Source organism: Harpia harpyja, chromosome 9, assembly GCF_026419915.1.
Source record: "Harpia harpyja isolate bHarHar1 chromosome 9, bHarHar1 primary haplotype, whole genome shotgun sequence".
Taxonomy (NCBI): domain Eukaryota; kingdom Metazoa; phylum Chordata; class Aves; order Accipitriformes; family Accipitridae; genus Harpia; species Harpia harpyja.
In genome coordinates, this window is record NC_068948.1 from 45,534,450 (window position 1) to 45,562,242 (window position 27,793).

The 27,793-nt window shown below is 68.3% G+C and overlaps 3 protein-coding genes across 6 annotated transcripts; 1 reads left to right on the top strand and 2 right to left on the bottom strand.

Moving 5' to 3' along the window:
* Positions 1 to 300: 300 nt before the first annotated feature.
* Positions 301 to 4,252, bottom strand: WSB2 (WD repeat and SOCS box containing 2). 4 transcript variants are annotated; one of them, XM_052797731.1, is made up of 9 exons: positions 4,117 to 4,252; positions 3,760 to 3,931; positions 3,407 to 3,642; positions 3,081 to 3,212; positions 2,622 to 2,722; positions 2,208 to 2,380; positions 1,836 to 1,964; positions 1,235 to 1,342; positions 301 to 1,018 (listed from the first exon to the last, which is right to left on the bottom strand). In XM_052797731.1, the coding sequence occupies exons 1-9, from the start codon at positions 4,130 to 4,132 to the stop codon at positions 856 to 858; spliced, it is 1,230 nt and encodes a 409-aa protein (XP_052653691.1). In that variant the 5' UTR covers positions 4,133 to 4,252; the 3' UTR covers positions 301 to 855. The 4 variants fall into 4 exon arrangements, 3 of the variants coding, with proteins under 3 accessions (XP_052653691.1, XP_052653690.1, XP_052653692.1); XM_052797730.1 differs by having other exon boundaries at positions 3,407 to 3,645; XR_008236754.1 differs by having other exon boundaries at positions 923 to 1,018; positions 1,235 to 1,533; positions 3,407 to 3,645.
* On the top strand, positions 4,131 to 15,228 carry LOC128146552 (rasGAP-activating-like protein 1). Its single transcript, XM_052797983.1, is given in 26 exon segments — positions 4,131 to 4,215; positions 5,847 to 6,046; positions 6,136 to 6,224; positions 6,481 to 6,484; positions 6,646 to 6,802; positions 7,686 to 7,815; positions 7,907 to 8,020; positions 8,124 to 8,185; positions 8,274 to 8,403; positions 9,238 to 9,319; positions 9,400 to 9,537; positions 9,822 to 9,910; positions 10,087 to 10,204; positions 10,296 to 10,449; positions 10,657 to 10,721; positions 10,862 to 10,974; positions 11,171 to 11,363; positions 11,452 to 11,589; positions 12,386 to 12,530; positions 12,781 to 12,956; positions 13,047 to 13,184; positions 14,024 to 14,159; positions 14,253 to 14,373; positions 14,474 to 14,538; positions 14,988 to 15,098; positions 15,101 to 15,228. Coding segments are annotated over 26 exon segments (3,081 nt in total).
* A 323-nt stretch (positions 15,229 to 15,551) lies between these two features.
* Positions 15,552 to 27,146, bottom strand: DTX1 (deltex E3 ubiquitin ligase 1). Its single transcript, XM_052797993.1, is given in 11 exon segments — positions 15,552 to 16,156; positions 17,117 to 17,206; positions 17,306 to 17,467; positions 17,588 to 17,746; positions 17,903 to 17,964; positions 18,233 to 18,394; positions 18,545 to 18,606; positions 20,984 to 21,644; positions 25,033 to 25,144; positions 25,146 to 25,801; positions 27,024 to 27,146. Coding segments are annotated over 10 exon segments (1,842 nt in total). The 5' UTR covers positions 25,293 to 25,801; positions 27,024 to 27,146; the 3' UTR covers positions 15,552 to 15,931.
* Between the last annotated feature and the right edge of the window lie 647 nt (positions 27,147 to 27,793).

A 27,793-nucleotide genomic window follows, 5' to 3' on the forward strand; every position in this document is an offset into this window, starting at 1 on the left:
CGAGACTGCTTCATGCACAGCACATCTGGACCTCAGGCTGCTCAAGTGCAGAGCTCCAGCGGGGAGAAGCAACAGAGGAATGGGAGCTGGGGTCTGCATGAAGCCCCGTGTCCCACCTTCACGGTGGACAGATCCTCCCCAGCACCCACCGCTGAACGCTTACTGGTCTCCTGTGCTTCAGAGCCAAGTGAGCACTCGCTGCTGCCGCGGCAGGAGGCCTGGAGGCCTTGGGCCCCAGCCCACTGGAGCCTGCCCTGCCAGGTATCCCCAGGTCACCTCTACGAGCCAAGAGGAAAGACGTGAGGAATAATTTTTTATTCTGTCATCGCTGTCGTCTAGTCCACAGAGACCTGCTCGGGTTTATCCAGCTCGTGCCCAGACCAGGAGAGCGGCAGAGCGTGCACACCTCTGGGAACTAAGGTACAGTACGAGCCAGTCCCGGTGAGGGTCAGTTTTGTCAGGGCCGGTTGTAGCCCCGTATTCGTACAAATGACAAAAGCTCCGCTCAGACTGCGGCTGCTGACCTTCAACCCACAACATTGCACTTGGAGGCAAAAGCACCTGACCCAAAACTTGCAGATAGCAGGGGGACAGGGAGACCCGTGTCCCCTGCGGGGCGACCACAGCTGTGCCCCTTGCCCTCTGCATGCATTTTTCTGGGTTCTAGTATTATTATACCGAAAAATCCCTCCATGTTCACAGACACAGCCCCAAAACGAGGGGAGTAGCAATCCTCCTGCCCCACGGCTCATGAATCAGCGAGACGTCGTTGCTGCAGTGCCTCCTCTAACCCAGGCTGAGCCCCGCCGCCAGGCAGAGTGCTCTCGCTTCTGTGCCTCTACTTTCCGCGCTGCCTTAAAAGGTCCGGTAAGTAAGGAATTCCTTCAGCTTCCTGGGAATGGGGAGCGCGAGGACCTGGTATGTCGTCAGAAAGGTGCGCAGAGCTTTGCGACACAAGTGCTTCAGTGACGAGAGGACCCTTGGAGCGGTCCAGAATTGGACGTGGCCATCTCTGGTCCTGCAACGAGACCCAAACGAGCCGTGAGCACAGGGCAGAGAGACCCTAGAAAGCTCAATCACCCCCAAATACCCTCAGCTCGCAGCAACCACGTGTTCCCCAGCCCAGGAAACCAGCCTGTACCCTCAGGGAAGCCCAGAATTTGCTGAGCAGACCCAGAGCTGCAGGAGGAGGAAGCAGCCTGCGTTTCTCCGCTCTGCTTTCCTGCATACGCACCCTGTGGCAATGAAACCGCCGTGTGGAAAATACATGCAGCACAGGCCGTTGGTCATGGGAGCAAACGCGACCGGAGACCGCAGCTCCAACGCCCAGATCCTCAGGAGCCTAAGGAGAAAGGGAGGGGACACGATGCCAGGCCCACATCCACGCAGCCCCTGCAGCTAAAATAAAGCCTCTGGGTTCACCTGAATGCATGCAAACTCTGGAGTAGGATTTTCTTCCCATGGGCTTAGAGCATCCCAGGAGTGTCACAACACGGCAGCAAAGCGGGAGGCACTGTCCCCTGTAGAGCTGAGCTGGATGCAGACAGAGCTAGTGACTGTGCTGAGGGGCACAGTGAGGGCAGCACAGCACGCAGGAGGACGCAGGCCCCGGCTCATCGCTCAGAGGGACGACAGGGCCCTGACCTTGTTAGCCCTTGCCACAGCCAAGCCGCGGTGTCCCAGGCAGCCTGCCCTTTCCCCTTACGCCGGGCACTGGTGGGGACCTGGCATGCGAGGTCTGCTCCCCACTGGCACGTCCTGAGCTCCTGGTTCGTTTTGGTGGTGTCCTCCTGGGACCCTCTTGTCACTGGAGGTCCCCAAAGGGGTTCACTCACCTGTCGTCCGCCACCGTGGCCAGGTAGAGGCCCTCAGGGGAGAAGCAGACCGAGCGCAGGGAGCTGGTGTGGACTTCGCTGCTGTGGACTTCGCTGCTGTAGTCCAGCGCCGAGTGCAGGGGGACGTGGCTGCGGGTGGGGAGAAAAAGCCCAGCGTCAGCCCCAGGCTGCCGTAAGCCCCATACCCAGTGCTCCAGGGCTGACAGAGGGGCCAAACCCGGTAAGTCAGAGCTCCCCTTCAGCCGCTGGAGAGAGCGGAGAGCTGCTGGCTGTGCCCACCTAGAAGGGAAGGCCACACTCAGCCCCAGCAAACCCCCACAGCATTGCTCTGTCCCCCTTCCACGGTCCCGCACCGGCCCCCTGGCTCCATACCGAAGCGTCCTCAGCTGCTCCCCGGTGTAGGGGTCCCACATGATGACGCAGGCATCGTAGGAGGCGGTGACGAGGAGCGCCGAGTCCGGCGAGAAGTCGCACGACACCACGCTGCTCTGGTGCCCCTCCAGCCTCCGGATGAGGGTGTAGGACCGCATGCTCCACAGCAGCGCCTGCAGGACACGGGGAAGGGCTGAGGCTGGGAGCATCCCCAGGGTGGGAGCGGAGAAGCATCTCCCCCTTGGGCTCTGGTGCCAGCTCCTCCATGCGGAAGCAGAACGGCTGAGGAACGAGGGTGGCTCTGGCCAGGCCCCTTCTCATAGGGATGCTTCTCGCATGGGGGGGGACACGGAGGGCTGAGGGGAGCGCTGGATTCAGCGGGACACAGGATGGCTCCCATCCTGCAGGACTCACCGACTTCTCTCCGGCAGCGGAGCAGAGCATGCTGCAGTCTGGGGAGATGGAGCAGCAGTAGACCCACTGCACGTGGCCCGACAGCACCTGGACCTGCCGCCCTGGGGATGGCAGACATGCGAGTCACGAGAGGGAAGGGGGAGAGGCAGCGCTGGCCTTGGCCCCGCTCTCCCCTCCCTTTCCCGAGAAATGGAGCACATGGGGCTGGGGGGTTCCCCACGGCAGATCTCAAGCTCTTGTCTACTTGCAACCCCCTCCTGCACCTCCCAGGCCCCACCTGGAAGGGGATGGCTCTGCTCCATGTCGCAGGACTCCCCGCTTCTGCCTTGAATACTGTCCCGAAGATCCTCTCCCACCACCTCCCCTACCGGTGTGGGTTTCTCCCCCCTCTCTCCCACAGCAGAGCCCAGCCTCAGCCAGGGACGACCTAGCACCGGGGACATCCCCGCGTGCTCCTACCATCTCTGCTCAGGTCCCAGACGCGCAAGGTCTTGTCCCGCGAGGCCGACACAAGGATGAGGCTTCCGTTGGGAGCGAAGCTCAGGTCTCTGACAACATCCTGGTGCCCCAAGAGGCTGAAGAGGAGGTGTCCTGCGGAGAAAGAGTGGCTGTGCTCGGCGCCCTGGGAACGAGGCGGTGCCCCTCATGCGCAGGCAGCCCCGCTCGGGACAGGGCTCACCCCTGGGAAGCATTTGGGGCAGGATGGAGACGGGATCCCCCTTCCGAGGGGGAGCAAAGGGAGAGAAACCAGCCTGAAGCCACGACAGCGGGCGAGGGCCGCTCACCTGTCTGCACCTCCCAGACCTTGATCTGCCCGTCGTTGAGCCCGGTGGCCAGGATCAGGCAGGGAAGACCCACGGCGCAGGCAGGCTCCGTCTCCCCCCCCTCGGCCGCCGGAGGCCAGGCGCTGAAGGCCAGGCCCCACACGATCTGCCCGCACTCCAGCGTCTTCTCCTTGGCCGCCCCTCGGCTCCTCGCCTCCGCTTTGCTGCCGCGGCTCTTGCGCTCCGAGGTTTTGCAGCTGCTGGGAGAAAGGAGGGATGCACGTTTAACTCCCCCCCCCCGGGGTGAGGGGGTCCTCCGTGTACCCCCAATCCATCCAGCCCCCCCCCCCCCCCCCCCCAAAAAAAATACTCACAGCTCGGCCTCCTCCAGGGGCCAGGGGATCAGCTTGACCACGCAATGTCCCTGCGACCAGGCGAACCAGGCACCGTCGGGGGAGAAGGCCACGCTCCACGTCTCGCAGCTGGATTTCCAGTCGTAGCGCTGGGGACGGCCCGGCTTCAGCTCCGCCAGCAGCACCGGCTCCTCTGGGCGGCGGGACGGCCACGTTACCCCCCCCTGGCCCGGGCCTCACTCACCCCGCTCCTCCCGCCCTCCCCGGGGGGGGATTTTTTGTTTTTTTTTGGGGGGGGGGGGGGGGTTTACCCGCTTCCCCGACCCGCAGCGAGGCGGCCCCGGCCGCCCGCCCGCCCGCTCGCCGCCCCCGCCTCACCTCCGCTCGGCTTCATGGCGGCCTCCGGCCCGGCCACGGCAAGGCCCCGCCGGGCCTGCGGCGGCCCAGGCCCAGGCCCAGGGCGGCGGCGGCGGCGCGGTGAGGGGAGCCCCGCTGCCTCCTCCTTCCTCCGCCTTCCTCCTCCTCCTCCTCCTCCGGCGGCACCGCCCCGGCCGCGGCTTGGGCCTGGGCAAACAAAGCGCCGAGCCGTGCCCCGGCCTCCGCTGGGGGGGGGGGGACACACACGCCTCGGGCCCCCCCCCCCCACGCCGTGTCCGTCCTTCCCCGCCGCTGCTGTGGGGCTGGCGGCAGCACCCGCCGTCCCTCGGTCCAGCGTGGGCACCCCCGGACGCGGCACCCACGCGGGGACACCCCCCTGGTTGTGACCCCCCCCCCCCCCAGGGACCCGGCACCCACACGGTGACACCCCCCCGGCAGTGACCCCCCCCCCCCAAGGACCCGGCACCCACACGGTGACAGCCACCCCACCAGTGGCTCCCCCAGGACCCAGCACCCACACCGTGAGACCCCCCTCGCAGTGGAACCCCAAGGACCCAGCACCCACACAGTGACACCCCCCTGGTAGTGACCCCCCCCAAGGGACCCAGCACCCACACGGTGACACCCCCCCGGCAGTGACCCCACTAGGATCCAGCACCCACACAGTGAGACACCCCCCCCCCCGGTAGTGACCCCCCCCAAAGTGACCCACCACCCACACGGTGACACCCCCCCGGCAGTGACCCCACTAGGATCCAGCACCCACACAGTGAGACACCCCCCCCCCCCGGTAGTGACCCCCCCCAAAGTGACCCAGCACCCACACGGTGACACCCCCATGGCAGTGACACCCCCCCCAAGACCCACCACCCACACAGTGACACTCCCCTGGCAGTGACCCCCCCCACCAGTGACCCCCCTCAGGGACCCACCACCCACACGGTGACACCCCCATGGCAGTGACACCCCCCCCCCAAGACCCAGCACCCACACAGTGACACCCCCCCAAGGACCCCGCACCCACTGGGTGACGCTCGCCCTGGCAATACCTCCCGTGAGTCACTGCAGGAGACATCTGGCCAGCCCACCCCCGCACCCCCCCGAATTGGCCATCCCTCCAGCCCCCCCCAATGCCCCCCGCTATGCCTGGTGGCGGGGGGGGGGGGGCCCACACACCAACAGGGCAGCAGAGACATAGGGGACCCCCCCCCATCTCGTCCCCCTCTATCCCCCCCGGGGATCCGGGGAGCTGCACCCGCAGGCACGCTGGGATCTGCTGGAGCCTCCCCGGTCTGGCTCAGCGCGTCCCTTGCAAGGGCGGGGGGCACCCAGGGGTGGGGGGCACCCAGGGGTGGGGGGCAAGGTCCCATGGGTGTCTCTGGTACCTCTGTGCCAGCAGCCCCCCAAGCAGCCTGCTTCTTCCACTGCCCCCCCCACCCACCCCGAGGCCGATGCTCACCCCAGGCTCCCCACGGTACCCACGGCCACTTTGGGGTACAAGCAGAGCCCCCCCAGCCTGGGGACAGTCCCTTGTGCCACTCGGCTGTGACGGGCTACAAGTTGCCCCCCCCCCCCAAGGGGCCAGCGCTCTGCAATGGTCCTGTGCCTCAGTTTCCCCATCGCTAGAAACGGGGCCGGGGTGGGGGGGACGGACGATGACTTTCCCCACGCTGGCTGTCAGTGGTCCGCAGAGGGGGGGACCCCCACAGTGAATTCCCTGTGGCTACCAGCCTGGTGCCGGTGGGCCGGTGGGCACGAGGCCAGCCCACCCAAGCTCGCCCGCCGCCGCGTGCCCGCGCGCTCCGGCTCGCTTGCTCTCGCCCGCTGCTCCGGCGCAGGTGGGGAACGAAGCGGCGAGAAAAACAATCGAGAAGAGGAAAAAGGAAGAAGCGACAGCGAGAAGCGGGCGAGGAGGAGGAGGAGGAGGACGGTGCTGGCAGCCTCACCGGCGGTGGGGCGGGGGGGGGGGGGCTAGGGGCATCTCGGGGGCACCCATCGCAGCCCCCCGTGGACTTCTAGGTGCCCAACCCGAAGTTCACCGGCATGGCCAAAACCGCCTCGCTGCACTGCCGGGTGGTGGAGGGGAAGGACCTGCCCGCCAAGGATGTGTGAGTGGCTCGGGGGGGGCTCTCGGTCCCCCAATTTCCCCTGGACCCCCACCCTGGGAGATGTGGCGGGGGGGTTGGTGGGAACCCTGGGTGCTCTGCTCTCTGTGCGGTTTTGGGGGTGCCTGCTTGCACCCATGCTAGCAGGGACCCATTGCTGCAAAGGGGGGGTCTGGGGGTGGCAGGGGACTGCCAGCCCCCCCCCCCCAGAGGTGTATGAGCCCCCCAACCCCTTAAGCATCCCTTTGCTGCCCCCCAGCAGGGTGGGCACAGGGTATCCCCCCAAGGCTGTGGGTAGCACTGGGGGGGGGGGCACCCCCACATACCTGCTGGGCATCCGTGCCCTTGGGGTGGGGGGCTAAGTGAGGGGGGGAGTGGGAAGACCCCCTGCCCGCTCCTGCCCCACGGATATGCCTCCGCAAAGCTGGCAGCCCCGGGCTCCTCCGGATGTGCCAGCCTGGCAGTGCCGGCCGCTCCCAGGGCTGGGCAGCCGGGAACGGCTGTGGGCAGCGGGACCTCCCTGCCTCAGTTTCCCCACCTGACGGGGGTCTTGGTGCTGTGCGAGGTGCCTCGCTCGGGGGGTCTGGGCACCGTGGGGTGATCCAGACCCACCAGGACAGGGATGAGGCGCCCAGTGCCGCTCCCAGCCCCCCCCAAACCCAGCTTGGGGCCGTCCCGGGGCTGCGGAGGGTCTGGGGTGACCCGCTCCCGTCCGGGCTCTCGAGGGGGACGGGAGCTGTCAACCCCACAGTGCGCTGCCGAGGTGTCCCCGCCAGGCCTGCCAGGCCGTGGGAGGCATTGAGATACCCCTGGGGATTAACAACGCCGTTCGTTAGCCGGCACGCAACATCGCCCGCTGAGCCCGCAGCCGGGACCATCCCGTCTGTCCCCCAGCCCGCGGCTGGGACGGAGGTTGGGGTCACCTCCCTCGCCCCACTTGGGGTCTGGCTCCTTGCTGAAGCACGTCTCGTCATCCCCTGCCTCCAGCAGCTGGGGATTCGGGGCTCCAGCATCGCCCCCGGCACGCCACCCCGGGGCTGGCATCCCTCCGTGCTGGTCCGGCTGCCATAAATGAGCGGGGAAGGGGCTTTGCAGGGACCGGGTGGAAGACCCCTGGATCCAGCCCTCATCCCCTCCATCCCGTCCTCCCCCACGGAAGGGGTTAAGCCGGGGATGGGCCCTGGGCCAGGCCGGTGTCACCCTGACACTGTGGTTTGCCACAGAACCTCAGGCAGGCTCGGCTGTGCTGCTGGAGACACACGGGTACCCACGGGGGGGGGGCATGGGGACACAGGGCGATGGCTCAGGGTGGCCTGCGGTGGGGGCTGGGAAAAGGTGTCCCCGTGCCGATGTCAGCTACGGGGCTGGGCTGAGACCGGACAACTCATCTCACCCCCCGGAGGTTGGTGCTTCGCCGGCGGGGCTTGAAGTGATGCTCAGATCCGGCACCCTGAGCCCCCCCAGTAGCAGCCCCCAAGGACGGGTGGGACCCCCAGGTGGGGGGGCTGACCCCACGCACCCACACCCCCCTGCCCAGGTCCGGCTCCAGCGATCCCTACTGCGTGGTCAAGGTGGACAACGAGGTGGTGGCCAGGTACGGGGGACACCGTGCCACCCCGGGGAGGGGACGCGCGGGGATGGGTGCTCTCCCCTGGGGGTGCAGCCACCTCTCCCATCACCGGCAGGACGGCCACGGTGTGGAAGAGCCTGAACCCTTTTTGGGGTGAGGAGTACACCCTGCGCCTGCCCCGCGGCTTCCGCAGCCTCGCCGTCTACGTGCTGGATGAAGACACCATCGGGTAGGGGGGACAAGGGGGGCACGGGTGGGCACTGGGGAGCCCCCCGAGGGGTGGCACGTCCCCGTCGGTGGCCTCAGCGCCTGCCATGTCTCTGCCCTCGCAGGCAGGATGACGTTATCGGCAAGGTCTCGCTCAGCCGCCGGCAGATCTCGGCTGAGCCGCGGGGTGAGTGGGGGGCACGGCGCGGGGCTGGGGAGGGGGCAGTGGGACCCATCCTGGCACCACGGGGCGCCCACCCCGTCCCCCTCGGCAGGCGTTGACAGCTGGCTCAGCCTGGCGCCCGTGGACCCGGACGAGGAGGTGCAGGGCGAGATCCACCTGGAGCTGCAGGTCCCCGAGCAGGGCCACCCACGGGTGCTGCGCTGCCACCTCATCGAGGCCAGGTGGGGGGGGGAGGGCTGGCACAGCCACCCCCAGGGTCTTATTTTTGGCTGGTGGGGTCTGGGCGGTGGGACGAGGGGAGGTGATGGGGACAGCAGTGGCACGGGGCTCGTCCTCCCCTCTCGGCACCAAGAAGGGTCCTCGCTCTGTCCTGCTTGGGGACATCGATGATGCCGACCCACGTGTCACGATGCCGTGGGGTCTCAGTGGGGAATGAGCTGCCTTGGACACTGCCAGCCCCGCTCGGGGACGGGGACAGGGGGACAAGGGGCAGAGCTGGGTGGCCCAGAGGGCCACGGGGTACCTGGGGACGATCCCCATCCTGGCTCTCCTGCCAGGTTTCTCCCCTTTGGCTTCGAAATTGGGGGAAACTGAGGCACGCCCCAGGCTGCCCCTCTGCTTTGCTCTGGTGTGCGTGTGCATGTGTGTCTGCATGTGTGTCTGCATGTGTGCGTGCGTGTGCCCACACATGCGGCTGCCAGACGGCGGGCTGCTGGAGGCAGCATCCCGCTGCCACGGCAACCGAAGCGGGTACCAAGGCAACGGGATGGCCATGGGGACAGCCAGGAGGGACAGCAGAGCCCCCCCCCCCCCCCGCTGTGCCATTTGGCCCCCAGGGACTGGAGGAGGAAGGGATTCGGAGCAGGAGCGCTGGGGAATGGGGACCCACTCTCACCAGCATCCCCCCCGCCCCGCACCTTCTGGTTGCCCCATGGGTGCCTGATGTGCCCAGGAGAGCTGGGGGAAAAGGGGGGACGTGGGGGTGCAGGGACCATGCTGGCGGGGATGGGCTCCCTGCCCACTGCACCCCCCCACTGACCCCCACCTCCCCACAGGGACCTGGCCCCCCGGGACCTCTCGGGCACCTCGGACCCCTTCGCCCGGGTGTCGTGCTGCGGGCACACGTTGGAGACGGCCGTGAGTCAGGGTGCTGGGTGCTGGGACCCAGAGGCTCGGGCACCTCGACCCCCACGGCCACCGGTCCCCGTCCCCGGCAGGTGATTAAGAAAACCCGTTTTCCACGCTGGGACGAGGTGCTGGAGTTCGAGGTGGCGGAGGGCGAGCCGGGGGAGGCCGTGCTGAGCGTGGAGGTGTGGGACTGGGACATCGTGGGCAAGAACGACTTCTTGGGACGGGTGAGGAGCTCCGGGCACAATGGCATGGGGCAGGGGCCTGGGGGGCACTTCTGCACCCCCGTTGTCTCCCCGTGCTTGGGGTTCAGGTGACCACAGGTCAGCACCCGCGGGGATGGGCACAGGGGTACGTGCACCCGCTGAGCCAGGGGCAGTGCCACATCCAGACTCCCTGTGTGTCCTGGGTTCTCCCCCGAGGAGGGGTCCCCGCTGGTGGAGAAGCAGGGTGCAGCACGGGGTGCTGGTGCATGCCCCCCGCCTCAGACCCTGCCTCTGGCCCCCCCCAGGTCGAGTTTTCCCTGGACACCATCCGCACAGACCCCACCAAGGGCTGGTTCCAGCTCCTGCCTTTCCCCAGCACCACCAAGGACCACGGGTGAGAGCGCAGGCAGCAGGGCCAGGCAGCTGCCTGCACCCTGCATGACCAGCTCCCCAGGGCGGCTATGCCCAGGGCAACACAGGGTGGCCCCCCCCATCCCGGCCGGGAAGGAACCGGGGTGATGGAGGGCGGTGGGTGCAGGATCCGGCCGATCCCCTCCCGTGTCGTTGCAGGGGGCAGCTGGGCGCCCTGCGGCTGGCGGTGCGGCTGGTGGAGGACAGGGTCCTGCCCGCCCCATACTACCAGCCCCTCATCCAGCTCCTCACCGAGCCCATCCTCTGCCTGGGCCAGGTGGGTGCTGGGGCTTGGGGGGACTTTCGGGGGTGGCCGAGGACCAGACCGGCGCGGGGGCCTTGCCATGCCCACCCTGCCCTCCCCGCAGCCCCCCGATGGCACGGCCCTGGCCGTACTGGAGGAGGTGACCTCGGGGGAGAGCCGGCAGGACGTGGCCACCAAGCTGGTGAAGATCTTCTTGGGGCAGGGGCTGGCCGTGCCCCTCCTAGACTATCTCACCACCCACGAGCTGGCCAGGACCAGTAAGTGCCAGGGCTGGGGGCACCACCTGCACCCCCCTCAGCCAGGAAAGTGGGTTGTCAGGGTCCCCCCGGACCCTTATGGGGAGAAGAGTGGGGCCACCAAGGGGAAGGCAGGAAAGGTGCCACATGTCCGCGGGGTCGGGCACACCAGGGATGGCTGGGGCATCACCCCGTGCCCGCCTCGCCGTGACCTCTGCGGTCTTCCAGCGGACCCCAACACCCTCTTCCGATCCAACTCGCTGGCCTCCAAGTCCGTGGAGCAGTTCATGAAGGTGAGCGTGGAAGGGGACACCGGAGGGGTCCCCGCTGCGCCCCTCCCGCGATGGCATCGGGGCACAGAGCCGAGTTGTGTCTGAGCAGGGCATCTGGGAACAGTTTGGGGACAAAGATGGTGACTTCCCATCCTTTGCAGGTGGTGGGGCTGCCCTACCTGCACGAGGTCCTGAAGCCTGTGGTGAACCGCATCTTTGAGGAGAAGAAGTATGTGGAGCTGGACCCCGGCAAGATGGAGCTGAGCCGCAGCAGGCGAGTGCTGGGGGACGTCTGGGGCGGGGGGACATGGCGCCTGGCATGTCCCAAATCATCCCCATCCCGGTGTCCCCTGTGGGAGGGGGTCACCCATTGCTGCTGAGCCCGTGGGTCACCTCGATGGCTTTTGGCCAACTCGGGGTGGCCCATTCCTGAGCATCGGGTGCCCCCTGACCCGGCGGCGTTCCCGCAGGAGGATCTCCTTCAAGGGGTCCCTGTCGGAGGCGCGGGTGCGGGAGAGCAGCCTGGAGCTGCTGAAGGGCTACCTGGGGGACATCGTCGACGCCATCGTGGGCTCGGTGGAGAAGTGTCCCCTCCTCATGAGGGTGGCCTTCAAGCAGCTCCGCAGGCGGGTGGAGGAGCGGTTCCCCTCGGCGCAGCACGAGGTAGGGCAGGTGGCAGGGCAGGGGCTGGGGGTCCGCACGCTGCCGGGACCACCGGCCTGAGCCCTGAGCTGTCCCTTTCCCTGGCCAGGAGGTGCGGTACTTCTCCATCAGTGGGTTTCTCTTCCTCCGCTTCTTTGCTCCCGCCGTCCTCACCCCGAAACTCTTCAGCCTCCGGGAGCAGCACGCCGACCCCCGCACCGGCCGCACGCTCCTGCTGCTCGCCAAGGTGTGGGGAGCCCGGGGAGGGATGGGGATGCTGGGGAGACATGGGGACCTTAGGGAGGGATGGGGACACTGGGAAGGGATGGAGACCCTTGGGGAAGGATGGGAAGCCCAGGAAGGCATGGGGACCTTGGGGAGTGATGGGGACCCTGAGGAGGGTTGGAGACCACTGGGGGAGATGGAGACCCTTGGGAAAAGATGAGGACCCTGGGGAGGGTTGGGGACCCCAGGGAGGGATGGGGACCCCCGGGAGGGACAGGGAACCTGGGGAAGGACAGGGACCCTGGTGAGGTGTGCGGACCCTGGGGAGGGACAGGCGTCTCAAGGAGGGATGGGGACTCCAGAGAGGGACCTCAGAAAGGACAGAGACTTCAGGGAGGGATGCGGACCCTCTGAAGAGATGGGGACCCATAAAGGATGGGGATGCCAGGAAGGGATGGGGACCCCAGAAAGGCAGGGAGACCCAGGGGAGGGATGGCAATCCCAGGGAATGGGAGAGGGCAGAGCCATTCCTGCCCCCATGCCACATGCCACGGGCTGGCTCCTTCCCACACCGCTCGAGGCCAACCCTGCTCGTCACCGGGCCACACCACCCCGCATCAGACACAGCGCAGGAGCCCGCCTGGGACAGCAGTTGGGTCCCATCACCCCCCACCCCCCAGCTGCTCTGCTTTTCCACTTTCCTCCCCAATTCCCAAGCCCCCAGGGTTCAGGGGAGCAGCAACCCCGGGGTCGCTCCCCCCAGCAGCCCCCACGCCGAGGGGGGTACGGCAGCCTGAGCCCTTTCCCACGCGGGGCAGGCGCTGCAGAGCATCGGCAACCTGGGGCTGCAGCTGGGGCAGGGCAAGGAGCCGTGGATGGCCCCGCTGCACGCCGTCCTGCTGCCCAGCGTCACCCGCGTCAAAGCTTTCCTGGACAATCTGGTCACGGTGGAGAGTGCCGGGGGTGAGTGGGCACACCGGGCACCGTGGGGGCACTGCTGGTGCCGGGTCTGGCCGTGCCAGCACCCGATACCAGGCGGTGCCGTCATCCCTGCTGTCCCCCGCATCCTGGGAGCATCCTCGGGGAGGGGGACCCGCTTGGTGCCATGCGGATGGTGCCAGGATGGCTGGGGACGGGCGTCCTGGGGCTGGGGGAAGCGGTGGCACTTGGGGTGATGCCGCTGCCTCCCTGCCCGGCTGTGCCACGGCCACAGCGGGCGAGGAGCCGGTGCTGCCGGCACTTTTCCGTCCCCCGGCCACCATCAAGGAGGGGTACCTGCACACCCGCACGGCGGGGGGGCCTGCCCTGCTGCCCCGCTTCGCCTTCAAGAAGCGGTACTTCTGGCTCAGCACCGAGGCCCTGACCTACTCCAAGTCCCCCGAGTGGCAGGTGGGTGCTGCCTGTGACCCCCCACCCCACGCCGGGTGCCCAGGGAGGGGATGCGGGTGCAGTGAGTTGCGGTGTTTTGGGGGTCCCCAGGTGCGCTGCTCCATCCCCGTGCCGTGGATGCGGGCGGTGGAGCGGGTGGACGAGGGCACCTTCCAGCACCCCCACGTCATGCAGATCGTGGCACAGGATGGTGCTGGGCAGCTCCACACCACTTACATCCAGTGCAAGGTGGGTGCTCCCCACCCCTCCCTGGACACCCCAGGAACCCCCCACCCCAGCGCCCCAGGAGCTCCCCCCCCCCGGCACCCAGCTGTGGGGCACCCCTGGATCCCATGGTGACAATGGGAATGGTCCTGGTCCCAAATCCAGCTATATCCAGGCACCAGCTGGACTGGGAACACTGGGGTGCCCAGCCCTGGCTGTACTGGGGTCAAGGGGGTGTCTGGGCCCTGGCTGTACTGGGGAAATCAGGGTATCCTATCCTGGCTGTACTACGGTCACTGGGGTACCAGCTCTGGGATGCTGGGATCAGTGGGGTATCCAGCCATATCTGTACTGGGGTCTCTGGGGTACCAGCTCTGGGATGCTGGGATCAGTGGGGTATCCAGCCATATCTCTACTGGGGTACAAGCTCTGGGATACTGGGATCAGTGGGGTATCCAGCCATATCTGTACTGGGGTCTCTGGGGTACCAGCTCTGGGATGCTGGGATCAGTGGGGTATCCAGCCATATCTCTACTGGGGTCACTGGGGTACCAGCCCTGTCTGTACTGGCATCACTGGGGTCCCAGCCCTATTTGCACTGGGGTCACTGGGGTACCCTGGCTCCTGTGGTGCGGCGTCATCTCCTCACCAGGTCCTACCTGGACACCTTTGCCATCAAACTGTCACTCCCAGTCACCTGGCCCGGGTGCCCACCACCATCCCCAGTGCCCACCCCTACCGAGGACCCCGTCGGCATCACCCGTGCCCACCTCCACCCTCCTCCTCCTCCCCACTGACAGCGCCCAGCGCGGGGTGCCCGTGGGTACCCAGCGGGATGCCACCCTCCCTCCCTGTCCCCGCAGAGCGCCCAGGAGCTGTGGCAGTGGCTCTGGGCGGTGCGGCAGGCCAGCAGCACCAACGAGGCCATGTTGCCCACCTGCCACCCGGGCACCTTCCGCGCCGGCCGCTGGACCTGCTGCCTGCAACCTGCCTGCACCGGTAAGGCCGGCGGGCAGCCTGGGCGAAGGTTCCCCCCCCGGGGTAAGGGGTGCGGGGGTCACCCGGTACCCCCACCGTGCCTGTCGTTGGCAGCGCCCGGGTGCAGCCGGACCCACAGCACCGTGGTGCTGGGCGAGTGGAGTGACCCCCTGGACCCCGCGGCGGCGGCGCAGACCCTCTACGGGCACCTGCGGCAAGCGGGGGCCCGGTTGCGGTGAGGCTGGGGGGGGGGCTGGCCCGTGGCACGGGGGTCCCGGGGGACCCTGGGTGCTGGTGGGCAGGGTGGGAGCGTGCTGAGGGTCCCTCTCCTGCAGGGTGGCGGGGGCCGAGGGTGCTGAGGGCAGCACGGCGTCCGAGCCCCCCTGCCCGGGGCAGGCAGGTACGGGCAGCCCTACTGGGGGGGTGAGGGGGGGGGTGATGGGGATCCTGCACCCTGGGGTGCTGCCTGGGGCAGCTGGCACACACATGCACACCCCTGCACACGCATACACCCCCCCCCCACAATAAACACGCACCCATCCCCACGCACACAACCCCCCCCTCCGTGTACGTGGGGCGTTGGGGGGGGTGGGGGTCATGGGGGCGTAGGGTGGGATGGGGGGGGACGGATGAGGGGTGGTGGGACTGGCTGGGATGGGGGGGGACGGGGTGGGACATAGTGGGATGGGGGGGTGGTATGGGGGGGGGGGGCACGGGTGGGTGTCAGGGATGGGTGCCGGGCGTGGGTGATGAGGGCGTACCCCGAATGGGTGCCGGGGGTGTATCGCGAGTGGGTGCCGGGGGGGGTCGGTGCCGGGCGAGGCGCTGACCCTGCCGGGGGGAGCGCAGGCGGAGCCCTCGGGGGGCGGCTGCAGGCGGTGCTGCGGGACCTGGACATCGCCCACGACGCCTTCGCCCGCCGCGACGGCGCCCCGGGGCCGCCCCCGAGCCCCCCCCCGGCCCCGACCCCCTCCCCGGCGCCCGCCACTTGAACGGCGGCGGCTGGGACTACACCTCCCAGCATGCCCTGCGCCCCCCCCGCGCGCCCAGCCCGGCCTGCCCGCGCCGCGGTGCCTGCTGGGAGTTGTAGTCCACGCCGCCCACCCCCCTTCCCGCTGCCGCCTCCCCCCTCTCGGTGGGACCCTCATCCCACCCGGGGCCCGTGTCCAGACAGCGGGGCTGGGGCCCCCCAGCACACGCGTGTGCAAACACACCCACCCACCCACACGCTCTCCTCTGTCCACGGGGGGTGCCCCAAACCCCCCCCCCAGCCCAGCATCCCCGAAGGGAGTGAGTGACACCCACCCTCAGCGGCACCCCACTGGGGGACGGATCCTGCGGCGATGCCACTCAGCACCCCGGGAAGGCGGGAGGTGCAGGGACTCGAGTGGGGACACGGTGGGGACCCGGGGACGGTGTCCCGGCACGGGGTGTATTCTGTAACACGGAGATGTACACATGGCACCGGCTGTACGCGGCTCCGTGGGGTGGCGGCGGGTGGCACGGGTGGCGCGGGTGGCACGCGGCGGCTGACGCGCGAAGAGGCCACGGTTAGAAAAAGAAAAGCACCAGCCCACGATGCTATCGCCACGGGAGCGGGGCAAACCGGGATGGGGACACCGGGGGGAACGACACTGGGATGCGTGGCGGGTGGCACCGGCTGGCCCAGGATGGGGGACGAGCCCACCCGGCAGGGCTGCGGCGGCGGCGGCAGCGAAGCGGCGCGGGCGGCGGCGGCGGCACGGGCAGGGACGCGGGGGCGAGGGGGCGGTGGGAAGCCCCTCACCCTTGCCTCAGTCCTTCAGGGTGGCCTCAGAGACGCCCTGGGCCAGCAGCTCGGCCAGGACGTTGTCCAGGTAGTTGGGGTCGGGGTAGCCGTGGCCCGTCAGGTTGGAGCCGAACTCGGTCTTGTGGTGGATCTCGTTCCACACCACCGTGTCCGACTCCCCCGTGGTGTTGGAGGTGCCGATGGTGAAGATGAGCCGCCGGTCCCAGGCCACGATCAACAGCTTAAGCACCTGCGGCGGGCGGGCACGGCCATCGCTCGCCCACCCGGCACACCCAGCCCTCCTCCCGCCTGGCACAGCACGGCCCCCAGCACCCCAGGGTGCAGGATTCAGCCTCGGCATGGTGCCCACACGGTGCCACCCTTCCCTGCGGCACACCCCAGCCCTACCCTGGCACTGCTGCATCTTCCCTATCCCTTCCCATTCTATACCATCTCATCCCTTCCCACCCCATCCCATCCCTTCCCATCTCATCCCATCCCATCCCTTCCCATCCCATCCCATCCCATCCCTTCCTACCTCATCCCTTCTCTTCCCACCCCATCCCATCCCTTCCCATCTCATCCCATCCCATCCCTTCCCATTCCATCCCATCCCATCCCTTCCTACCTCATCCCTTCTCTTCCCACCCCATCCCACCCCTTCCCATTCTATCCCATCCCTTCCCTTCTCTTCCCGTCCCATCGTATCCCATCCCACTCCCTTCCCATCCTATCCCATCCCTTCCCATCTCATCCCATCCCATTCCTTCCCATTCTATCCCATCCCATCCCTTCCTACCTCATCCCTTCTCTTCCCACCCCATCCCATCCCTTCCCATTCCTTCCCATTCTATCCCATCCCATCCCTTCCTACCTCATCCATTCTCTTCCCACCCCATCCCATCCCTTCCCATTCCTTCCCATTCTATACCATCGCATCCCTTCCTACCTCATCCCTTCTCTTCCCACCCCATCCCATCCCTTCTCTTCCCATCCCATCCTATCCCATCCCACTCCCTTCCCATCCTATCCCATCCCTTCCCATTCTATCCCATCCCATCCCTTCTCTTCCCGTCCCATCCCATTCCGTTCCCACTCTATCCCACCCTATCCCTTCTTTTCCCATCCCTTCTCTTCCCATCTCACCCCATCCCATCCCATCCTATCCCTTCCCTTCCCATCCCACCCCGGTGCCATCGGGGACGCTCACCTTCCTGCCCTTCTCGTTGTCGGGCAGGTAGCAGTGCCGTGGGAAGCCGCGTGCCGTGAACTTCTTGCCGGGATTGGGGTGCTCTGGGCCCTGGGTGGGAGGGCAATGGGGCGAGTGGGTGGCACAGGGTGGGGGCACCCAGCCTGGCAGGGGTCCCGGGGTGGTGGGTTCCTCAGGCGGGTTCCTCACCTGGATGCCGGTGGGGATGTCGTAGACGATCCGGATGGTTTTGGAGTCGGTGTAACCCGGGAGGGAGTGGGGGATGAGGTGGAACTCCATCTTCCCGGGGGGCTGCGTGCCCGTTTTCTCCCCGTAAATGGCCTTACAGGTGGGGCACTGCAGGCTGCCGTCCTGCGCGGGCACCCGGGCGAGCATCAGGGACGGCACCCACCCCGCAGCACCCACCCGTGGGGATGGGTGACCGTGGGGAGGGTGTCCCCCCACGCCGGGGAGGGGGGGGTCCCGGCTCACCTTGTTGCCGTTGTTGTACATGGCCAGGAGACAGAGGAGGTGGTACATGTGCCCGCACTTGCCCAGCTTGCCCACCAGCTCCGGCTTGATGCCCCTGTGGCTGAGGACACCTTCATAGCCGGAGGAGGTGACCAGCCGCTCCATGCAGATGGTGCAATCCTGCCGGGCGCAGGTTGCCGGGCATCAGCGGCCGGGTGGGACGGGGGGCTGCCCGTCCCCTGCCCACACCTCTCCCCATGCCCAAGACCCGTGAACTTCCAGCAGCCCCGGGGTGAGCACGTGCCCGAGCCGCGGTGCCCGGGGATGCCCACTCACCTCGTCCGGGGGGTTCTTCACCTTCTGGATGTAGCGGCGCACCACGTCCTCGGGGGTCTTGCCTGCCGCGGGCAGAGGGGGCGATGCCGTCAGAGCCTGCCCACAGTGGCCCCAACGCCCTGCCACCCCTGCCACCAGGATGGGGAGAGCACGAGGAGGAGAGGGTGCCAGCATGCGGCGTGGAGGAGCTGTGGGCATCACCCCAAAACCCTTGGACAAACCCCTTGGGGCTCCCACCCCTGCAGGCAGCAGCAGCGCCCGTGCCTCAGTTTCCCCTCCGGCAGGGGTTGGCATGGCTGAGGGCACGCAGGGACGCCGGCGGCTCCTTACTCTTTTTGAGATGCTTCTTTTTGGTTTTCCTGCAGATGCCGTTGACGCCGGGCACGGGTTTGATGTCACTCTTGCTGACGGGCGGCGGGTGCAGGATGGGTTTGGGGGCACGGGTCAGGCAGACGGGCAGCCCGGCGGCACACATGAGGATGCCCGTCATCCCTGCATCAGGGGAAAGGTGCTGTCCGGCCATCCACCCAATATCCATCCATCCTTCCCACTGCCTGGCTGTGCCCCAGCCCCGTGCCCTGCCCCTCAGCGCCTCGATGTCTCCCTGCGGTGACACCCGGCCGGCGGCAGGACCCCCCTTACCTGCGAGGGCAGGATGGACGGGGCCGGTGCCGTTCAGGTTCTTGACTGGGAGGGCTGGCACCCTGCGCAGAGACAGGAGGGGAAGGGGCTCAGCCAGGCTGGCAGGGCTGTCCCTGTCCCCTCCGTGCATGGCATGTCCTCAGGGCAGCGTCCTCGCCATGGGACACGGGGCAGGGGGTCCCCTTGCCAGCCCTGGCGGTTGCTGTCCCATCTCATGGGGCTGTCACCCAGCGCCATGTCTCCATCCACCCAATGGTACTGGGGACATCTTGACCCAGGGAGGGTGCTTCATCGGGATGTCCCACTGGCGATGCCCCATGTCCCGCATCCCCCACGGGGACCGTCCCTGCACCTCGGCACCTCACCCATCACCCTGGCCATCACTCCCATGCCCCAAGGGGACCCTCACCCCTCCAGGGCTGTCAGCACCAAGACCCCCAGGGCGATGGCACGGTGCCTCCCCACCCGCTTGTCCCCGCTGACCCATGGCACCTCGTGTGCGCATGTGTGTGCACCCATGTGTGCACCCGTGGCTGGATGTGCACCCGCGTGTGCACGGTGCTGGGTGCGCACCCGTGCGTGCAAGGGCGGGTGTGCAGCTGGGAGCGTGAGCAGATGCGTGTGCAGGCAAATCCGGGTGGGAGCCGGGATCTCGTGTGCAGGTATGGATGTGGCTGTGCCCATGGGTGAGGGTGGATGGAGGGAGGGAGGGACAGAGGGATAGGTGGAGAGAGAGAGGGAGGGAGGGAGGGAGAGAGGGATGGACAGACAGATGGCTGCCTGGGCAGGTGGGTGGATGGGTGGATGGATGGATGGATGGAACAGGGCACGCAATGGGATGGAGGATGAGCAAGGAAGCACAGCAGAGCAGCCCCGCACGGTGCCCGAGCACTCTCCTGCCCTCGCCCCGCTCCAGCACCCCACTTAGAACTGCTCGCCCCTGCTGCCTGCTCATGCCCACATCCCGAATCCCACTGCCGGCTCACATCTGCATCCTGCTGCCTGCTCCTGCCCACATCCCAAATCCCACTGCCGGCTCACATCCGCATCCCACTGCCCCAGTTCAGCAGCCCAAACAGCAGCCCCCACCAGCAGTGTCATCCCCTGCCAACCCCAAAAGCCCCCCACGCACACAACCATCATGGCGATGAGTTCGGTAGCGCTCAGCCCCACACGAGCCGGGGCTGCGGGCGTTTTCCCTCCCATTCCCAAAGCTGCCCTTACTCATGCTGAAGCCAGGGCAGTGGCGGAGGTCTCAGCCCAGCCTCCCCCCCGGGGTCTTCCTGGCCCCCCTCCTACCTGTCCATGGGGATGCGTGGGATGGGGCCTGTGTGCCGGTATGGGGACTGGGACAGTGATGGGGACAGGGACTGCTTGGCCCAGCACCCGGCAGGCGGAAGCGAAAGCAGCGCGTCAGCAGGGGAAGGAAATGTGCCGGGACCTGCCGGGGGCTCAGCGAACCTGCCTCCCCCCCGTGCCCCGCAACCCGGGGCTGGATTCTGCTCCCATGGCAGGGAGCTGGGAGGAATGGGACAGGCTGTCCACTTGTCCCCCGGGATGGCTCACTGCAGCCCGGGGCACTCACTCCACTCTGGGGGGGGCTCTGACCAAACACCCCGAGGCCGGATCCGGACCAGTTCCCACCCGAGTGAGCAGCAACGGGGCTTTCCCACGCCGGTGGGCTGCCAGCCATGCCGTCACAGCCTGCTCGTCAAGTCACGCTCGGGGCCATGGCCGCTCCTACCTGTCCTGGTGACAGCCCGGTGCCGAGAGCCCCGAGGGGATGCTGGGCTGACCCACCAAGGGGTACAGCTGTGGGGGCTTGGGTGCCAGGACAGGGACACCCACTGGGACACCCCACTGGGGGTCTGCTCAACCACCCCCATCCCCTCGGCGAGTTATTCCCATCGCGTGTGGGACACCGGGGCTGCGGTCCCCACGACCGTGTCCTCCCAGGGATCTGCCTGGTGGCATCGGGTCACGAGCCGGGGTCATAGACCCTGTGCTGGCCACCGGGGACACAAGCCCCCCCTGTGACCAAGCACTCCGTCTCCTCTAGCCGGCATGGCACAGCATGCCACGGCATGGCACACGGCGTGGCACGGCACGGCGTGACACGGCACGGCACGCTGCACAAGTCACCGCAGCCCCTCTGCAGGGGCAGGGATCCAGGGGACCATCAGGGACGAGCCAGCTGCTGGGGTTGTCCCTCCTGCCACCACGTCCCCAGGCTGGGGTGCCGGGGGCCGGAGGCGACACAGTGCCAGAAAGGCCGGGGCTGCTTGTTGCAAGGTGACAGAAGGGGACGAGGAACCTCCATCTCCCTTTTCCCGTGGCTCTGTGCGCCCATCCCGGCACCCACCTTGCCTGGCATCCCCACAGCCTGGGTGACACCGTGACCATCCCCTTCCCCAGGCCACCCTCCCCCAGCCAGCTTACCCCGGGGGGACGGTGGCACGGGCACCGAGTCCGGCCCCCCGCTGCGTGCCGGGCTGGTTGAGGTTGTTGAGCCCGGGCAGCGGCACCCCGCCGGGCACGTTCTGGTTGGGGGCAAACGCCCCGCCGGGCACCCGCAACCCCTCGCCCTTGGCCGTGCCACCCGCTACCGCCGCCGTCCCCGTCCCCGCCGGCCATAGAGCCGCCCCGGCAAAGGTGCTGCTCTGGCGGACGGCACCCGGGTAGAGCTTGCGGCGTTGGGAAGCCAGGATGGCGTTGGAGGCGGCGCGGGTGCTGTTGACCAGCAGGCACTGCGGGCAGGAGCAGGGTGTCCCCGTGCTGGCGCCCACCGGCCACGACTGCGACTTGGGGATAGAGCCCATGGTGAGGGGATACGCCAGGTCCATGCGACGCCGGAGCCGGCGCTTGCGTTGGGTTTGCCGGTTCATTTGGGACATGCTGCTGAAGTAGATGAGGTAGCAGAAGCCCAGGGAGGAGAGGTCCAGCCAGGGGTGCTGCTTCTCGTAGGCGTTCTGGATGGTGATGCAGATGTCCATGTCGTAGGGCGTCCAGGAGCTGTTGTCGTTCTCCCACTCCCACACGATGCCCTTCCCCGGGGCCGAGGACGGGTCGTAGAAGTTCCTCCGTACGGGGCGCATGGTCCCTGGGGAGACAGTGGGGGTGAGCACCCGCGGGGCTCCAGCACCCCGGGGTGCTGGCAGAGGGACCTGTGCCTGCATGCACGCGTGTGTGTCCGGCTCCCAGCCCGGCACCCCACGGGCACGGAGATGCAGAGGCACTTTGGGGTGCAAGCAGCCACTCTCACCCTCCACAAAGCACCCCGGGGTGCAGGAGGGGTGATGGCCACCGCACCCCAACAGGCAGCACCCGCCTCCCCCTCTGCCGAGCAGCGGCAGCCGCGGCGTGCGATGGATCGATCGGCGTGTCTGCAGGGCTGCGCCTCCCCGGGGACTCGTCAGGCTCAACAACCCTCCATTAGCGGTGGCAGCGGTGTTGGCTTGGCCGCCGGCCGGGCTGCCGGCGGTCGGGAGCGCGGCCCTGGCCACCGTGGGAAGGGCGATGCTGCTCAGCCCCCAGCGCCTTTTTCCATCCCTCTGGTCCAGGCCCATCTCCGCTTTCCCCGGCCAGGGTCTCCTTGCCATCCCCGGGGCGGGGGGAGCATTTCCCGGTCAGGACGGGGTTTCCTGACAGATGCCGCAGCTCTGGCCAGCACCGGCAGTCACGGGAGTGAGGTGTTTTCCCCCATGCACGGCCAAATCCTGGCCCCTCGCTGCTTGTTTGCGACCGAGTTGGATTCTACAGCCGCCTCGGAAGCTCCGCGGTGGGGGGATGCATCGCAGCCCCCTCCTCGAGCCGCGGCCCCGGCAGTGCCCCCGTGGCACGGTGCCTTTCTATCCCCTCGCCAGCACCGTTTGCCCAGCCCGATTAACGACGCTAATAACCGTCATTAATCATCGGCCGCGTCAGGCAGCAGAGCCTGGCCCCAGCTGCCGGCTTGTGCTGAGGCAGCTCTGCCGGCAGCCCGGCGGGAGGGAGGCATGGAGGCTGCTCACCCTGCTCCGGCAACCATGCGGAGAACCGCTCGTCCCTGCTGCCCGCTCCTGCCCCCATCCCGAATCCCACTGCCGGCTCACATCCACATCCCACTGCCCACTCACGTCCCCATCCCGCTCACATCCACGCCCTGCATCCCGCTTGTGTTCACATCCGTGCCTGCCTCCGTGCGTCCATGTCCCCCATCCTGCTGCCCACTCATGCCCGCATCCCGCTCACATCCACGTCCCGCACCCGCTGGTCCTTGCATCTGCATCCCGCATCCCACTGGTCCTTGCAACCGCATCCCACGTCCCGCTGCCCGCTCACAGCCACATCCCGCATCCCGCTGCTGCAGAGCAGAGGACAAGGGGAGGACACCCCAGCCCGTGCATGTGGGCACACGCAGCTCCGGGTCCCCAAGGGCCACCAGCTGCCCCCAGCCCCACAGCCCCTGTCCCATCTGCCCACCGTGCCAGAGCCACCAGGCCGAGCCAGCGTCCCCAGGGCCGCAGGGATGGGACGCGCGTCCCTGCTGCTCGGAACAGGGTCACCTCGTTTCACACCATCGCCGTTTTGGCTTGGGTTTCTCCCTCCCCAGGCACGGTGCAGGCCAAGCCCCCCCCCCCTCGCCCCCAGCCTGCTGCCCGCCTTCCCTCTGTCCCCATGCCACAGCGGGCACTGGGGGCACCCTCAGCGCGGGGGACCCTCGCGTCCCGGAGCACCAGGGGACTCCAGAGACGCTTGACAGCCTCCAAACCCGACTGCCCCCAGGCCACATCCGAGGGCAGAGATGATGGATGGAGGTGGATGCAGGGATGGGGCACACGGAGACGAAGATGTCGAGGATGATCTACGGGATGGAGCCAAAGCAATGGCCACGTCCCCTCCTGTGACATCCCTGGGGATGGCGAGGCCCCTTTCTCAGCATCCCTGTCCCCAAGCCCTGCTGGCACGGGGACCGCGGTACCCAGGGACATCCCAGGAGGAGCCGTTTTGCTCCCGGCGGACGTGTCACCCCCAAACCCAGCCGTGGCCCCACCGTGGGCATGTGTTCCCCGGGAGCACCCAGCACTGTGGCCAGGGGATGCGATACCAGGCGCCTGCTGGCCGAGGATGGGTCCTGGCCAAAGCTGGCAGGAGCCGGCGTGGGGACAGCCAGGGTGTCCCAGTGGCACCCACAGCACTGAGTCAGCGCGGCTGCCGGCACGACCTGGGTTGTGCCGGCGGCCGCGGCCGCCGCACTGACTCAGGGCTGCGGGTGCCAAGTTGCCCCCTGCCAAGCCCGTGACCGGCTGGAGACCGATTCGGAGCCAGGCTTGATGGCAGAGGCAGGGTGGCAGGTCCCTGGCTTGGTCCCCATCTCAGTCCCCAGCCCATCGCAGGAGCCACATCCACACGCAGGGTCATTCGCTATCGCTGGTGACCGGGAAGGGTGGCATCGGGGCGGTGGGGGGGGCGGCCATGGGGGTCCTGCTCTGGGGTGGTCCCTGTGTGTCCCCAGGCAAGTCTGGGGGGGGGCTGGGAGTGTCACCTGGTGCGTGGCAGGTCCCCTGCCTGGCCTGGGGCCGACCCTGCCCTCGGTACCCCAATGTTTCCCGACAGGCAGGGATGCAGGGATGGCCAGGAAAGCACCCGAACCAGTGAGTCCCCCGTGGCACAGCCGGCACGTGCCGGTTTAATGGGTCACACTGCAACGGGGACAGATTTAATGGGGTCTGGGCTTGGTGCCGGCACGGGACCGGCTTTGATTTCCCCCGAGGACACGTGGCCTGGATGCGTGCTGCAGCACGGTGCCATCAGCACGCAGGCACCGACCGCCACAGCTGCACGGCTGCGACCAGCCCAGTGCCCACCACAGCTCCCGGTGCCCAAACTGGGGCCTCCCCAGTTCCTTGGGGACCCTGGACGGAGCAGCTTAGTGGGACAGACGGGTGGCCGGTGGGACACACCACCCACCACAGCACCCTATGGGGGGTGAGAGGGGATGGAGGGACTTTGGGACATGTCCCTCTGGGGCAGGGGTCCACGGTGGAGGAGGAAAGTGGGGAGGGGGACAGGAAAGGCCAGGAGGAGCCTCGCGGGGTCCACGGGGGGAGCAGATCTCAGCAGGGCGAGGGTAGGAGAGAAGGAACGTGAGGGACAGATGGACAGAAGAAGCAGGTGTGTGCAATGGGATGGAGGGACAGATGGATGGGCAGATGGGTGGATGGATGGATGGATGGATGGATACAGCGATGAAGTGACAGACAAGTAAGTAGAGATACACTGGGAGGGAGGGAAGGATGGATGGAATGACAGAAAAACAGATATGCAGTGAGATAGATGCATGGATGAATGGACAGCTGGACAGACAGATGAATGGGACAACAGGCAGATAAATAGATACACACTGGGGTGGATGGATGGAAGGATGAGTGGATGGATGGGTGGACAGATGGAAGGACGGATGGAAGGATGGGTGGATGGATGTTCCCGGCCCAGCGCCAGCCCCTTACCCGTGTCCTGCCGGAACTGGTGCATGGACTGGAGGTCGATGACGTAGGGCGCCAGCTGGACGTCGACCTGGCCCAGCACTACGCTGCCACGGGCGTCCTCCTTCAGCACGTTTCTCGATGTGGTGGCAGACGGCAGCCGAGTAGGGCCGCCAGCGCCCGTGCTCGTTCAGCCACTCCCACACCACGACACGGGCCAGGTTTTGGGGGGGGAAGCCCAGGCCACCGGAGGCCAGCATGGCCCCCGAGCCTTGTCGCGCCATGCCGGGGGAACGGCGGCTCAGCCCCGTGCCATGCCCCGGCACGGGGATGCGGGGCTCACCCGGAGCCCTTCCGAATCCTCCTCCCGGCTCCCACCGGCTGCGGGCTCTGGAGCTCAGCAGAGCAAACGCTGCGGGGCCCTGCAGAGGCGGGCGCTGCCAGCCAGGTCCCCAAGGTCCCCGAGCCGCCCGGTCCCGCTCCCCTGGGGCCACCGCGCCGGGCTGGGGCCGTCCATCACCCGGCACGTCTTCCTCGGCCCTTCCTCCTCTCCGCGGTGCTGGCAGGGCTCAGGCTCCAAAAAGCCACCGGGACCCCCCCCCCGGGCTGCGTTGGCTCAAGGGTGGCTGGTGGCTGCAGACGATGCTGGGGACACACAGCCAAGGTGCCGTCCCCAAGACACCCCCTCCTCCTCTTCCTCCTCGTGTCCCGCCGCTCAGCCTACGTCCTCGGCGGCTCCACGGCTGTCCCCGCCGCCCGGCACGTCACCGGTGGCAAATGAGGGGGGTGTCACCTGTAAAAGAGGGCCACGGCGCTGGTCACCCTGGGTACTGCCATGTGGGTGGCAGCTGGGGGACCGTCCCCGTCACCCCTGCAGAGCCGGCGGGCAGCAAGGCCACTGTGCCCGCAGCCCTGGCAGCGTGGGCTGCCTGCCAGCCCCGGCCGGCTGCTGGCCTCCAACGTGACAGTGGGGACAAGGGGGACGGGGGGGGGGGGGACAGGCGACCCTGTTCACGGCCCTGGGGGGCTGGCGGGGGCCCCGCAAGGCCGCCGAGCCCCATCGCTCCCTGCCCAAGCGGTCTGGGTGCCAGGGAGCCCGCGGCCCCCCGAGCCCGCTCCAGCCACCGCTGATTTATGATCTGCACTGCAGGCATCGGGCTGGGGGTGATCCCGGGCTCCCTGCCCCGGCCCCCCCGCTCCCCCACCCAGCCCCTCGCCCACCCAGGGCACCCCCAGCCCCATGGCGGGGTGGGTGGGGGGCCAGGGCGGGAGGGGGGGGTGGTTGTTGCACAGCTGCCGTAGGCAGCCAGACGCACGGACACGGCCAGGCACACACAGACACACTGACACAGAGACACACGCACGGGCACACGCGCTGGCACACGCACAGCCGGTGACACAGACAGACAGCGGGACCGAGACGGACGGACACGCAGACACAGGGACCCACGGCACCACAACACCCCCTCCCCAACACCCCCCCCAGGGACACACACGCACACACACACACACACACACGCACGGAGACAGGCGTGCACACGCACACCCTCACACTTCCACACGCGTGTGCACCCTCACCCGGCACCCGTCGTGACCCCGAGCACCGCCAGAGCTGGAGGGACCCTCACCCCAACCCTAAGGCCCCCCCCGGGGACCGCGCTGCCGGGACAGAGGACCCCCGGTGCCAGCCCCCCCCCCCCCGCCCCGTGGGGCCCGGCTGCTTTGGGGGGGTGGGTTGAACGGCCAGGCCCGGTCCCCGGTGCCCGGTCCCCCCCCCCCCCAGTGCACAGGCAGCCCCCAGCACCCCCGGTGCCCGCCATCCCCGGTGCACAAGCAGCCCCCAGCACCCCCCGGTCCACGGCAGCCCCCGGTGCACGGTCCCTCTCCCCCCCCCCCGGTGCACGGCAACCCTCCAGCCCCCCGGTTCACGGTCCCGCCGCCTCCCCCCCCCCCCCCGCTCCCAGCCCCGCCATGGCCGCCGCCGCCCGGCATCGCCCGCGCCCCCGCGCCGCTACCTCCGGCAGCCGCAGCCGCAGCGGGACCCGCAGCCGCACCGGGAGCAACCGGCGGCGGCGGCGGGCGCGGGACCGGGCGGCGGCAGCGCTCCGCCAGCGCCAGGCAGCCACGGGCACCGGCGGCGGCGCGCACGGCTGCGCGGGCACCCGCACCGGGGACACGCACCGGCACCGGGAACCCGCACCGGGGACAGGCACCGGCGCCGGGAACCCGCACCGGGGACAGGCACCGGTACTGGGAACCCGCACCGGGGACACGCACCAGTACCGGGAACCCGCACCGGGGACACGCACCGGTACCGGAGACACGCACCGGCACCGGGCAACACGCACTGGGGGGGACACACCGGGACTGGGGACACGCACTGGGGACACGTAGGGGACCGGGCATCTGCACCGGGGACCTGTATCAGGACTGGGCACCCGCACCGGGGTCGGGCACCCACAACCGGGGACACGCACGGGGGACTGGGGACGCGCACTTGGGACACGTAGGGGACCGGGCACCCACTCCGGGGGCGGGCACCCACACTGGGGACACGCACGGGGGACTGGGGACACGCAGGGGACCGGGCATCTGCACCGGGGCCGGGCACCCACACCAGGGACACCCACGGGGGACCAGGGACACGCAGGGGACCGGGCATCTGCACCGGGGCCGGGGCACCCACACCAGGGACACCCACGGGGGACCAGGGACACGCACTTGGGACACGTAGGGGACTGGGCGTCTGCACCGGGGGCCGGGCACCCACGCCAGGGACACGCAC

Excerpts from the sequence above, each read along its gene's own strand:
- WSB2 (XM_052797730.1), bottom strand. Across the intron at positions 3,646-3,759 it reads CCCCTGGAGGAGGCCGAGCT|CAGCTGCAAAACCTCGGAGC; the intron begins GTGAGTATTTTT and ends CCTTTCTCCCAG. Across the intron at positions 1,343-1,835 it reads GCCACGGTGGCGGACGACAG|GCTCCTGAGGATCTGGGCGT; the intron begins GTGAGTGAACCC and ends CTTTCTCCTTAG.